General features: G+C 42.9%; 2 protein-coding genes across 2 annotated transcripts; both read left to right on the forward strand.

Moving 5' to 3' along the window:
* Positions 1-641, forward strand: LOC139407756 (small integral membrane protein 8). Its single transcript, XM_071151614.1, has 2 exons — positions 1-257; positions 372-641. The coding sequence occupies exons 1-2, from the start codon at positions 138-140 to the stop codon at positions 528-530; spliced, it is 279 nt and encodes a 92-aa protein (XP_071007715.1). The 5' UTR covers positions 1-137; the 3' UTR covers positions 531-641.
* Positions 642-7,470: 6,829 nt separating this feature from the next.
* LOC139407757 (uncharacterized) lies at positions 7,471-13,940 on the forward strand. Its single transcript, XM_071151615.1, has 7 exons — positions 7,471-8,600; positions 9,445-9,623; positions 9,858-10,113; positions 10,289-11,295; positions 11,382-11,490; positions 11,644-11,751; positions 13,571-13,940. The coding sequence occupies exons 4-7, from the start codon at positions 10,646-10,648 to the stop codon at positions 13,769-13,771; spliced, it is 1,068 nt and encodes a 355-aa protein (XP_071007716.1). The 5' UTR covers positions 7,471-8,600; positions 9,445-9,623; positions 9,858-10,113; positions 10,289-10,645; the 3' UTR covers positions 13,772-13,940.
* Positions 13,941-14,377: the final 437 nt, after the last annotated feature.

Here is a 14,377-nt window from a genome sequence, read left to right on the forward strand (position 1 = left end):
TCAAAACAAATGGACGTTTGGTGCATGCGCTTTTGATTGCTCGGGAATGTTTTCCATCATCAATAACGTTTCCTCAAACGCTTTGCACTCTTTCATACAATAGGGTTGCATAAGTAAAGACTCAACATACTTTTGCAATGGCATCTGGAAGCGATAAGGATGCCCCGAAAGAAGGGAATTTCAGGATTCCTGGCCTGAGGGGAGCGAAGACCACCACACTTTTCCGAGCTGTTAACCCCGAGCTCTTCATTAGACCAGTAAGGCCTACTGACGAACTCCTTGGCTACAATTGTATTAGGCACATAGGAGTTTGTTATCAGTGTCGTCTGTTGTTCACATGTCATTACATTTGTGGTTTATTTATTTTACAGAACAAGCCTGTGATGGCCTTTGGACTTGTAACTATCACCTTGTGTGTGGGCTACCTGGGCTACCTTCACGCCACCAAAGATAACGACCAGCAGCTGTATGAAGCTATTGACAGTGAAGGGGAGAAGAACATGAGGAGGAAAACCTCGAAATGGGACTGATCCCATCAGATATGCAATATATCCTGAACATTATTGTGGGGAAATGGCATGGGCGGAAAGCACTGGATCTGTGTATAAAATTATTATGGTTATTAAATATTGTTAAAATGAGGCAATAGCTGTTGGATTCAGTTATTCAACTATTGAAACAACAATTTACTTTAGAGAAAAAATACAATAAGGTAAGCCCATAAAAAGCCTATAGATGATTCCACGTCAAGAAAGAGGACACAATAGGATGCATCACAATGAGTTTTTCCTTTTTCAGATACATGCATTTGAAGTCACACGTTCTTATACTAGTTTTTTTTCTTCTTCTACAAAGCAGCATTTTAAGTACTTTAAACAGTAGCTAGTTTTAAATAGAGCAAGATACCCACCCTATGGTTTGGGAGATAATACTTCAATAATTATGTACTTTTGTGAGGTGAGGTCCAGTGTACAAGCTACAATGGACAGAGTCAAAGAGCAAGGGAAATTCCCAACGTGGGAAAAGAAGCTTCACAGAATCCTTCCTGTGTCTAGAGGTGAAAGACGAACTGCGAGAGCCCACAAGCCGTACTCAGAGCTTTGTATGGCAACACTGATAAAGCTGAAGCAGTTGAGTACTCAAACCTCATTGGTATGTCCAAACCTCCTATATTAGATTCACTCCAATGATACTACTTATCAATGATAGCAGTCTGTAACAGATGTTTAAGCGACTATCACATTGAATTGTATATAAAAGAGAAAACATACACCAGTATTACATGACAGAGTTTCAAAATGAGAAGGAGAAGTGTATTAAAACTGCTACCGAAGAGACGTGGTGTAAGGTAAAAACTACGGTTTGCAACTGCACATGGGGACAAAGATTGTACTTTTTGGAGAAATGTCCTCTGATCTGATGAAACACAAAATAGAACTGTTTGGCCATAATGACCATTGTTATGTTTGGAGGAAAAAGGGGGAGGCTTGCAAGCCAAAGAACACCATCCCAACCGTGAAGCACGGGGGTGGCAGCATCATGTTGTGGGGGTGCTTTGCTGCAGGAGGAACTGGTGCACTTCACAAAATAGATGGCATCATGAGGGAGTAAAATTATGTGGATATATTGAAGCAACATCTCAAGACATCAGTCAGGAAGTTAAAGCTTGGTTGCAAATGGGTCTTCCAAATGGACAATGACCCCAAGCATGCTTCCAAAGTTGTGGCAAAATGACTTAAAAACAACAAAGTCAAGGTATTGGAGTGGCCATCACAAAGCTCTGACCTCAATCCCATAGAACATTTGTGGGCAGAACTGAAAAAGCATGTGTGAGCAAGGAGGCCTACAAACCTGACTCAGTTACACCAGCTCTATTAGGAGGAATGGGCCAAAATTCACCCAATTTATTGTGTAAGGCTACCCAAAACGTTTGACCCAAATTAAATAGTTTAAAGGCAATGCTACCAAATACTAATTGAGTGTATGTAAACTTCTGACCCACAGGGAATGTGATGAAAGAAATCAAATCTGAAATAAATAATTCTCTACTATTATTCTGACGTTTCACATTCTTAAAATAAAGTGGGAATCCTAACTGACTTAAAACAGGGACTTTTACTTGGATTAAATGTCAGGAATTGTGAAAAACTAAGTTTAAATGTATTTGGATAAGGTGTATGTAAACTATATATACTGTATTTTATACCATCTATTGCACCTTGCCTATGCCGCTCGGGCCATCGCTCATCCATATATTTTTATGTACATATTCTCATTCACCCTTTTTAGATTTGTGTGTATTAGGTAGTAGTTGGGGAACTGTTAGATTACTTGTTAGATATTACTGCACTGTCAGAACCATAAGCACAAGCATTTTGCTACACTCACATTAACATCTGCTAACCATGTATATGTGACAAACAAAATTTGATTTGACCATAATTATTCCAAATAATGAGTAAGACATGAGGAATCTAATAAAATGACCAAAAGCCACCCATGGACTCCCCCAACAACCGTACAGTATCAGTTCTCTGTCCGACAAGTAGTATGGAGCTGCGGCTTGGAGTAGTGCTTCTTCATCCATTGTAATGTATTCCCTGTGAATCTGGTGATGTTTTTCCACCCCAAGATCAGAGAAATTTGCCATTTTGAAGTTACTTGCATTACTTGAAAATAAAGGAGAGCCGCACACTCTAGGAGCTCAGATGCAAAAATGTAATACCAACGTTTCGACAGCCAAGCTGTCTTCATCAGGGTATAATCACAAACACTGCGGGATGACTCGTTTATATAGTGTCAAAAGACACAGGTGTCTGTAATCATGGCCAAGAGTGGCCTAATACCATTGGTTAATAATCAAATATTACAATGTCATACAAAGAACAGCATACAAACAAATGGATAGCATACGATCATAGATTAATTTAACTACACAAGTTTACAAACAATTACAATGGCAAAGTCACAATAATCACAAGAATGGCTTCAGATCAAAGTCTACGTTGAGACCGAAGGGCGCAAGGGTCTTTAAATTAAAGATCCAGGCAGCCTCTCGTTTTAACAATAAATTATCAAGGTCACCCACTCTCCTAGGGAGGGTGACATGTTCGATGACGATATAACGCAGAAACGAAATCGAGTGGCCTGCCTCCAAGAAGTGGGCTGCAACTGGATAAGTACATTTTTTACACCTAATGGTGCTACGATTCTCTTAGATACGTACTTTTAATTCGCGTTTTGTATAAGATAAATAACTGCCTTAGTGGAGCACGTAATAACACCTTTTATTGGGATCGATTTCTCTGTTTGAGGGGTGTTTGAAGGATCTACATTTATAAGTGCCATTACATTGAGCACAGCCATTACATTTGTAATTTCCATCCAGTAGGGGCGCAAATAGACGTTGTTCAGGAATATCTTGGGGTGGTAAATCAGAGTTTACCAATTGGTCTCTGAGATTTCTGCCCCGCGAGAATACGACCAAGGGAAGGTCCGAAAACACATTACCGAGACTATCATCGGATTTTAGGATGTGCCAATGTTTGTGAACAATTCCCTTAATTTGTTCAGAGCACTTTGAATAGCGGGTAGTTAGAACGCAAGAATGCGTCTTTTTGCGAGACTGACCTTGAAAAAGGTCATGTCTCGTTTTGTTTTGAATTTTCTCAATGGCAATATTAATCTGATCATTCTTGTAACCCCTCTCCTTGAACTTTCTTTGCGTCTCAGCCATATTTCTGTCGAAATCGGATTGTTTTTTGCAAATTCTTTTGATTCGACAGAATTGGCTGTAGTGCAAACTATTTTTCAAGGAAAGTGGGTGACAACTATCAGCCCTCAACAAACTGTTACGATCAGTAGGCTTCCTGTAAAGATCAGTGTATAGAACATTATCTTCACACAAGATCAGAAGATCAAGAAAACTAATTTGACATGTATAATAAATAATACATCTCAGATGCTCAGAACAGGAGTTAAGAAAATCATGGAACGCCTGGAGCTGTTTTGCATCACCCCTCCACAGAACAATAATATCATCAATATACCGTTTCCAAATAATGATGTGAGACAAGAAAACATTTTTGAGATGATAAAAAATAGACTGTTTCTCCATGTAACCCACATACAAATTAGCATAGTTAGGAGCCATGGGGGATCCCATAGCAGTAACTTTCGTCTGAATAAAGAAATCATTTAGAAACATGAAATAGTTATGCGTAAGTACTATTTCAGCCAATGTTACAATGCTTGCACTGGAAGGTAGTTCATTAGGGTCACGTTGCAGAAGAAAATGTTCCATAGCTTCAATACCGCCCTCGTGTGGAATATTAGTGTATAATGACTCAACGTCAAAAATAACTAACAATGTATTCTCAGGGAGAGGATCAAGATACCATAAATTAGTGTGAAAGTCACAGGTTTTGCCCAGTATATGCCACTGCTCCTCCTACTGCCACACCCTTTAATCACATTTGATGGTTGCTTGTACTTTATTAAATGGATCACGTTTTCTTTGCAACTTTGGGTAGAAAACCCACTAGCTTTTGCTTTTGATAAAATAGTCTGGTCATCCTCACAATTGAATTCCTCCATGAAAGCATAAACAGCAATGTAAAGCGTTAACATTGACAGACATAATATTTATTGAATACACCATATATACAAAAGTATGTGGACACCCCTTCAAATTAGGGGATTTGGCTATATCAGCCACACCTGTTGCTGACAGGTGAATAAAATCGAGCACACAGCAATGCAATCTCCATAGACAAACATTGGCTGTAGAATGGCCTTACTGAAGAGCTCAGTGACTGTCATCGTGGCACTGTCATAGGATGCTACCTTTCCAAGTCAGTTCGTAAAATTTCTACCCTGCTTAGAGCTTCCCCGATCAAATGTAAGTGCTGTCATTGTGAAGTGGAAACATCTTGGAGCAATAACTGCTCAGCCGGGAAGTGGTTTGGCCACACGCTCTCAGAACGGGACCGCCGAATGCTGAAGCGCGTAAAAATCATCTGTCCTCTGTTGCAACACTCACTACCGCATTCCAAACTGCCTCTGCAAGCAACGTCGGCACAAGAACTGTTTGTCTTGAGCTTCATGAAAAGGGTTTCCATTGGCAAGCGTCTGCTGGAGTGGAGTAAAGCTCGCCGTCACTGAACTCGGAAGCAGTGGAAACACATTCTCTGGAGTGATGACTCACGCTTCACCATCTGCCAGTCTGACAGACTAATCTGGTTGTGGCAGATGCCAGTAAAACGCTACCTGCCCCAGGTAGTGCCAATTGTTTGGTAGAGGAGGAATAATGGTCTAGTGCTGTTTTTCATGGTTTGAGCTAGGCACCTTAGTTCCAGAAGGGAAATCTTAACGCTACTGCATACAAGTCATTCTAGACGATTCTGTGCTTCCAACTTCGTGGCAACAGTTTAGGGAAGGCCCTTTCATTTTACAGCATGACAATGCCCCTGTGCGGAAAGGCAAGGTCCATACAGAAATGGTTTGTCGAGATCGGTGTGGAAGAACTTGACTGGCCCGCACAGAGCCCTGACCTCAATCCAATCATAACACCTTTGGGATGAATTGGAACGCCAACTGCGAGCCAGGCCTAATCGCCCAACAGCTGTGCCTGATCTCACTAATACTCTTGTGGCTGAATGGAAGCAAGTCCCCGCAGCAATGTTCCAACATCTAGTGGAAAGCCTTCCCAGAAGCGTGGAGGCTGTTATAGCAGCAAAGGGAGGACCAATTCCATATTAATGCCCATGATTTTAGAATGATCTTTTCGAGCAGGTGTCCACATACACTACATGACCATGACTATGTGAACCCTATACATTAACATGTCCAATATGGGCACAATCAAGTAGCTTCATTTCTGAGATTAAATTAACAAAGTAATGTTGCATGAATGCTAATGTTCTGTTTCTAACTATAGAAACTATTTCAGAACAATCTGTTATGGTAGGTGTTCCACGGTAGATTCAGTTAATCTATCTGGAGAGAGGAGTATGTAGTCAGTGGCCTTTTCTCATTTGGGGAAAAAGTCTGCCCTCCACCCTCTCTCTGTGAGTCGGAAACCGAGTGGTCGAAGAGATGCCAATTCGTTAGTAGGTGAACGGACGAGTCCTCCCCTCTAGCCACAATCTGTATATTTTATATTATATTTATATTTTTAGCAGGTTATGGCTGTATATTTGGGTTGTATTTCACATAATTGGTTTGTGGTTGTACAACTTAGACAAGTATATGAATAATGCTTTTCTGATGCGACAGGACTGACACATTTTTTTTTTTTTAACCTACTTTATAATCCACCTCTGATTTTTCCCTCTCACGTCTCTTCTTGGACTGTTGCTTATGCAGGAGATTGATGCCTTTGTCCAAGAGTTTCTCTCAGTGGTCCAGAGGCTCTTGTCGTGTATTTCCACCCTGCAGATACTCTCCAGACAGCCTGTGCCCTCTGCCTTCACCGAACTGAGTGACTTCTGTTACAGCAGCGAAGCCAAGTTCCAACTGCTGCCGAGGTGAGGGTCTCCATTTTCATCACTGCTCTCTTTTTCAGTTGGACATGACAAGGGCCTACTTTGGGTAGTACAGGTGTAAGCTGAGTTGATCTGCACCTATAGCGCTGCTCACTTCTGTCAGGGTTGCGTCAATTCGAATCTGGTATCAGGATAAATATGACAATGAGTCACCGATTGTATGCTATGTATTTTTTATTAGCTAAGCAATAAGTGGTAAATGCAATTTTCGTATATACGGGTTCTCTGTCCCACCTCGCAGGGCAAAACAGAGAACTGACTTGTTCTTGACAAAGATATTATAAATATACTCTGACAGAAATAGTTCCTGCTTCCGAGCCGGCCTGTCAGAGTAGAGACTGGGCGTGGTTTAGACTCACCCAGCCTATCGTTGATTGTTGGCGCCTAGCTGGTCCCGGCCCCCGGGCGCTCCAGTTGAGAGATGTAACTGTTGCTGTGTAGAGTATCTATGCGCTCATGCTCGATACCGTTATCTCGCACCTGGCTCCTGTTATCTGTTCTCGCAACACTACGTTCTGAATGTGCCCCCCCAACTCATTGCACAGTTTCTGTCTTCATGTTATTCTGTATTTTTCCATCATGAGAAAGGCCCAGGGCCTGAAACTGTTAACAATGTTTCAAGTCAGCTGTGTTGCATAACACATACATACATCCACACAAGCCAACAGCAGATAATATTCAATCACATATATGGTAATGGGCTATAGTGCATAACACAGAATCCTCATACTTCCTACTGTAACGGCGCTTTTTAAGGGCTTAAGTTACCTGCCTCTCAAGTTGCAACGCCTGGTGAATGATCTACCTGTGTAGTTCCACGAATCTAAGTCCTCTGCCCCAGTATTGACCGAGTGCCTGTGTGTTTTATAAAGTTGTTGGAATGGCTGTTTTTGTGGTGTAGGGAGCTGGGCTTGGATGAGCTGCTAAGGCACTGTGAGCGTGTGGTGGAGAAGCTGCGCTACCCTGAGAATGACTCGTGTTATCAGACAATGGCCGGGACGGCCCTCTTCACCCACACAGCTTTCAATATGCTACAGAACTACAGCAGGTACTGTACTGTATAGCAGGGCCCGGTTTCCCGATAGCGATGGAACTTAGGCTTACGAGTGTTTTTTTTTTTAACGATGCAGCTTTCCAACAAAACATGTTGGAATAATAATCAGTACTTTGTTGAAGCAGCTTTGGCAGCAATTACAGCCTCAAGTCTTCTTGGGTATGACACTACAAGCTTGGCACGCCTGTATTTGTGTAGTTTCTCCCACGCTTCTCTGCAGATCCTCAAGCGCAGTCAGGTTGGGTGGGGAGCGTTGCAGCAAAGCTATTTTCAGGTCTCTTCAGAAATGTTGGGTTCAAGTCCGGGCTCTGGCTGGGCCACCCAAGGACATTCAGAGACTTGTCCTAAAGCCACTCCTGCGTTGTCTTGGCTGGGTGCTTAGTGTTGTTGTCCTGTTGGCAGGTGAACCTTCACCCCAGTCTGAGGTCCTGACCGCTCTAGCATGTTTTCATCAAGGTTCTCTTTGTACTTTGCTCTGTTTATCTTTCCCTCGATCCTGACTAGTCTCCGTGCTGCTGAATAACATACCCGCAGCATGATGCTGCCACCACCATGCTTCACCGTAGGGATGGTGTCAGGTTTCCTCCAGACGTGACTCTTGGCATTCAGACTAAAGAGTTGGTTGGTTTCATTAGACCAGATAATCTTGTTTCTCATGGTTTTTAGGTGCCTTTTGGCAAACTCCAGCGGGCTGTCATGTGCCTTTTACTGAGGAGTGGCTTCTGTCTGGCCACTCTACCATATAGGCCTGATTGGTGGAGTGCTGCAGAGATGGTTACCCTTCTGGAAGGTTCTCCCATCTCCACAGAGGAACTCTAGAGCTCTGTCAGAGTGACTATCGGGTTCTTTGGTTCATTCACCTCCACTTGCAGATAACTGAACAGATTAAAAGCTATCAAAAAGAGAAGCTCCAGCCGTACAGAATAGAGATCACTAAAGATGCGAGGAAGGCTGAGACGTTAACATCTGAATTTGAGGCATCCATCTATACACCTGCCATGGTAAATATAGGCTACTCTGATATTTTCCTCCTAAGATGGGTGCATTGAAGTATTAAAGTTGCTGTATGGATCCTGAACAACAGCGCTGTTGTGTTTACATGTCTTCTGTCGTGGAAATTTCCTCTATTTACCAAATCATGAGCGCAAACCACACACAAGTCAGAGTTAGTTATCAAAGTCCATCTTTAATTATATAAGCTCTATCACAACCCTGTGACTCTCAGATCAATTCAGTGTCTATCAATGAATTCTCTGAGAGCCCCCTCTACATTGCAACTGAGATCCTTTAATAGCAAAGATCCACCCCCCCTAGACGACATGACAAACCACAGGTCTTAGGAACTTACACAAAGAAAATACTTTAGTTCAGAGAGGAGTATCCCCTAGCCAGACAGAGTTGGCTATAAATTATCGTTCAGTTTGGTCTCCTAAACAAAGCTCTTATTTCGTCCTTGGTACAAAATGGTACCAAGACATTACCCCCAACCTATGATATATATCAAATTGTCATTTAGATACAACCAATTCTAAATACAACCAATCCTCCATATCAACAGGCATATATCAAATCCATCCTATCTTGACAAGATCACAGAGACACACTGACTGGCACACAGACATTGTGGAGCCAAGAGATACACGCTTGACCTCTCCCCTCTCTCCGGCCCAAACAACTTAGTCTTGACATAGAACAGATACTGCAACCCTGCCACAGTATTATACAAAAATAACATTCTGATGAGAAGTAACTTACAAACATATGATGAATATAAAACATCTTACCTATGTTACCACCTAATTCTGATTATTCCCCAACACTTCTCTCCCTGCTGCCCGGTTCTAGTCCGCTGGGCTGAGGATTTGATCCACACGTTAGCTGACACTCTGCTTCCTGGTGTTGCCCAGACCAAGGAAGAGTGGGTGCAGGATCCAGACAGACTGAAGGAGAACATCCACTCTGCTGTAGAGCTCCCTCACCAGACCCTCGGAGCAGTCGCCGACTTCGACCACTACTACAACAAAGTAGGTATTCTGTTGGACTGACCTTTTTACGATTTCTGAGTGTATATGCTAACTTAGAAGTGTTTATATAATACTGAAGTGGTAATTGAAATTGACAACAATTATTGAAGATTATTAGGAAGATTATTGAAATTACATTTACGTTTTATATTTATCTCCTCGTGACATGCATGTGGCTTGTAATGTGGTCTATTTAATCTAATGTCATGTACTCAATTTCTTTCATCTCAACAGGCCAATAGCTGGTACAGCATCGTCCTGTGTGAGAACTTTCTCAAGACCTTCTGTGGGGTGTGAACTGTGACAGCCTCCCCAAATGGTACCACCCGCTGGAGATGCATGGCCCTGACCCTGTGTGGAGGCAGGCGGTCTGTGACTTCCTGAGAAGGAACCCCTCCCCAGACATGGAGGAGCTGGTCCAGCTGGCTCACCTGGCCAATGTCATCCCTGACGCCCAGCTCTAGCAGAAGGGCAAACAGCTGTCACAAAGGTGAGAAACTCCATTTTGTGTCGGAAAACTTCTGTTGCATAATCATGTTTAAATGCTTTAGGAGGGTATTAACTAGTTAAAACTTCTATTTGCTATTTGATTTGGCAACTTGTATGGCAGTATTTATATTGAATACTTGTTCACAGACAAGTTGGCCCTGCCACCTTCTCTCCAGGTGCATAACCCTGCGAAAACTCCTGACTTCTCCAGGGGAAGTACCTATCAACAACTTCCAGTTGGCACTGCAGTGGCAGTATGAGTTTCTGAGAGCCCGCCACAGGAAAGGGCCTGGGCCACACACTAACCTGGGTGTGGGCGGAGGCCCCGAGGCCTTTAACAGTCCAGACGGGGCATTATGTAGTCTCCAAAAAACCTCTGGTTCCAGATCAGACTGATAACCTGCACAGCCGTGGCTCCCTCTCTAACCTCAAACACCAAGTCCTTCTAGGTACGTCCCCCTCCAGTGCTATCTCTGGGGCTGTGTCTGCTGTGGGGAATACTCCCTCTCTCAGCTCCTCTGACTCTGGCTTTGATGGAGCAGGAAGCAGCCATGTGGAGACTGGGGCAAGGAGGGAGGGATGGGAAGGGCTGTCCACGGTACCAGCCACCAGGCAGCCCCAGATCCACGAGGAGAACATCTCCAGCGTGTCTGACTCGGGAGGACTGTAGGGAGGAGTTTGACTTTGTTTCTGTGGGCAACACCTCCAGGGCCAGCATTCAGATTATCCCTAAAATAACAGTGGACTCGCTAGATTTTGAGATCAAACTGAAGCAGTCGGCTACCCTGCCCCAGAACCCCTGGCTCAGTCTACCTGTGGATGACCTGGAGAACTCTTACACGGTCACCATCACCCAGAACCCTTCACCACATCAACGGGACATCATGAGCCCAAACCCCTCAGAGTGCTCCCACCACACCGACCAATTATCCAATCGGTCTCGAGACCAGCCCACACAGACGGAGGTACACACCAGTCCTCAGAGCAGAGGGGCACAGCCCAGTGACTGTATCCTACAGGCACAGGACAGCTTTGAGGAGTCAGAACTGAGCCCCGTTTGTAATTCCCTCTCCAGCACCATCACAGATGCAGGAGACGTGCCCAACTACACTGCAGAGAGAATTCCCACTCTTCCCTGGGATACGTATGACTTCCATAACCCCAAACGGGACACCTGTGAAAGGTAATGACACATTTATGCTCTTGTCTCCTGACATGGTCCACATAGCCGCTAATTGTGCCTAGCACTTATGTTGTTTGTGTTTTCAGGATTACAAGCTCCATGACTGAAGTCTCGTTAAATGTCTGGGACCTAAAGGAACAGGAGGGTCTCAGGGGGGTGGCGGAGATCCTGGACCGGGCAGCTGAAATACTGGAGGCAGGTTGACTCAAATGTTCAATGGATTGTTTTCATGCCAAAGCAGTAAATAGTTCGGAGCATTTGATTTGCACATTACCAAGATTGGTAATAGTGACCTAAATCACATTGGCTTAGGCCAATACCTTGCATTTGTAAACACTTTTTGTACAGGTGGAAGAGAATGTGATGGCACAGGAGCAGATGTGGAATGTTCTTCTGAATACTGGGAGCTCAAGCAAAGTGTGGGCGTCATGGGGCAGTGAGGAGCAGACAAGTTTGGTAGGTCGTGATGATATACAGTCATGTATATCATCGCGTATATGTATACAGAAAGTATTCACACCCCTTGACTTTTTCCCCCAGAAATTGTGTTACGGCCTGAATTTAAAATGGATTACATGTTTGTCATTGGCCTACACACAATACCCCACAATACCCCTGCCAAAATGGAATTATGTTTTTTGAAATGTTTAGAAATAGTTAAAAATGAAATGCTGAAATGCCATGAGTTAAGTATTCAACCCCTTTGTAATGGCAAGCCTGAATAAGTTCAAGAAAAAACATTTGCTTAACAAGTCACGGTAGTAAGTTGCATGGACTCACTCTGTGAAATAATAATGTTTAACATGATTTCTGAATGACCACCTCATCTCTGTACCCCACACATACAATTACATGTAAGGTCCCTCAGTCAAGCCGTGCATTTAAACCACAAAGACCTCGCAAACAAGGGCACCTATTGGTAAATGGGTGTATAATTTTTTAAAATAATAAAAAAGCAAGCAGACATTGAATATCCCTTTGAGCATGGAGAAGTTATTAATTACACTTTGGATGGTGTAGTCACTACAAAGGTACAGGCGTCCGTCCTAACGCAGTTGCTGGTGAGGAAGGAAACCGCTCAGGGATTTCCCAATGAAGTCAATGGTGACTTTAAAATGGTTACTTTAATGGCTGTGATAGGAGAACTGAGGATGAATCAACAACATTCTAGTTACTCCACAATACTAACCTAATTGACAGTGCAAAAAGGAAGCATGTACAGAATAAAAAATATTCCAAAACATGCATCCTGTTTGTAACACGTCACTAAAGTGAAACTGCAGAAAGGAAATTACCATTTTTGTCCTGAATACAACGTGTTATGTTTGTGGCAAAGCCAAAACAAGGCATTACGAAGTACCACTCATTTTTTTCAAGCATAGTGGTGGCTGCATCAGGCTATTGGTATGTTTGTAGTCGTTAAGGACTGTTAAGGAGTTTTTCGGGATAAAAATGAACAATGGCTCTAAGCACAGGCGAAATTCTAGAGGAAAACCTGGTTGTCTGCTTTCAAACAGATACTGGGAGATGAATTCACCCCTCAGCAGGACAATAACTTAAAACAAAACACAAATGTACACTGGAGTCACAAGTCAGTTTGTCAAATTTCTGCCCTGCAAAGCTGCCCCGGTCAAATGTAAGTGCTGTTATTGTGAAGAGGAAACGTTTAGGAGCAACAATTTCGGAATGAGATGTTCGACGAGGAGGTGTCCACATACTTTTTTGTCATATAATATGTATTAGTGTTTCATTGTTAAATTCTAACATTTGTAAAAAAAAATATATATATATATATATATTTTTTTTTTTTTTACCTTAGAGCATTTTGTGTAGATAATTGACAAATTACAATTAAATCCATTTTAATCCCACAATAAAATATGTGGAAAATGTCAAGGGGTGTGACTACTTACTGAAGGCACTGTAAATGTGTTCCTGTATGTCAGACTTGGATCATGGGACCACTTAAGCTGGTGAACTACAAAGTAGACCACTGCCCATATATTACAAATTAGATTCCATCAATTAGATTGTGGCTTTTTCCTCCAATTACAAAATGCACTGGTCAACAAACAACCATTTGTACTATTTTCATAGACTCCCTGCACATTGGTAAGAAAGTATTGTTTTTACAAGATTGAACAGGGATTTAACTTAATGCAAGACAATTGTTTATCTTGTTTAGTGGCCTTTAACCAGCTGATGGGGTATTTATTACGATTTATCTCCACTGTTATTGTTAAATCAATAACAATGTTATTGTTCTGGTTTCCAGATGTCCTCCAGTGATTTAAAAGCGGCGGGTGTCCTGGCTCTTAATGACAGTCTTGACTCTGCCGACACTGACAACCATTGTGAATGCAGGTCATCAGAGGCAGCCAGTGAAACTGAGGCATCAGAATGCAGCATGAGCCACAATGGAAGGCCAATGGAGAACGGGCCGACGGGGTTGAGGCCCCCTCAAACCAACAGTTGACAGTTCCTGAAGGAGCTTTAAGGACTGCACGTTCTCGATGAGCTCATCATGGAGGAGAACCTCAAGATCCACAAGCTCAGACAAGCTGAGAACGAGAGCCTTGTTGAAAAGTAGTACGTGCAAGGAGAGGCAGGCGTTTCTATTCGAACTAGAAAGAGAGAAAAGGGAAGTGGAGAGGATGGAAAAGAACCTAGCTAAAGAGATGACTAAAAGATGTCAACTCACAAAGAGGATAAGCAGAACCAAGAAAGTAGTGAAATGCTCTATAATGGACAGGACTCAACATCTCAGTGGAAACCATGTGTTTAACCCTCTGCCCTGATAGTGATTCAGACCCTGACCCTAGACTCGCACCAGAAGTCATGCCAGAGTTCAGCACTCTTCCGAAGCCTAAAGGGCGAAGCCTCAAACCTGTGAAGGACCACAGCAATATCCACAACAACAAACCCCTCACAGCTCAACAGGCATCATTATGCAATAACCCTTTGGAGTCCCGTGAGCAGTCCTCTCTAGACAATTCCTCTGTTGAATCAACATTAACACCTGTTGACTCTGCCGGTGTTCAGATAGAAATCCACCTCTCCCAGAAATCTGAGGATATTTCAA

This window comes from Oncorhynchus clarkii, chromosome 4, assembly GCF_045791955.1.
Source record: "Oncorhynchus clarkii lewisi isolate Uvic-CL-2024 chromosome 4, UVic_Ocla_1.0, whole genome shotgun sequence".
Taxonomy (NCBI): Eukaryota; Metazoa; Chordata; class Actinopteri; order Salmoniformes; family Salmonidae; genus Oncorhynchus; species Oncorhynchus clarkii.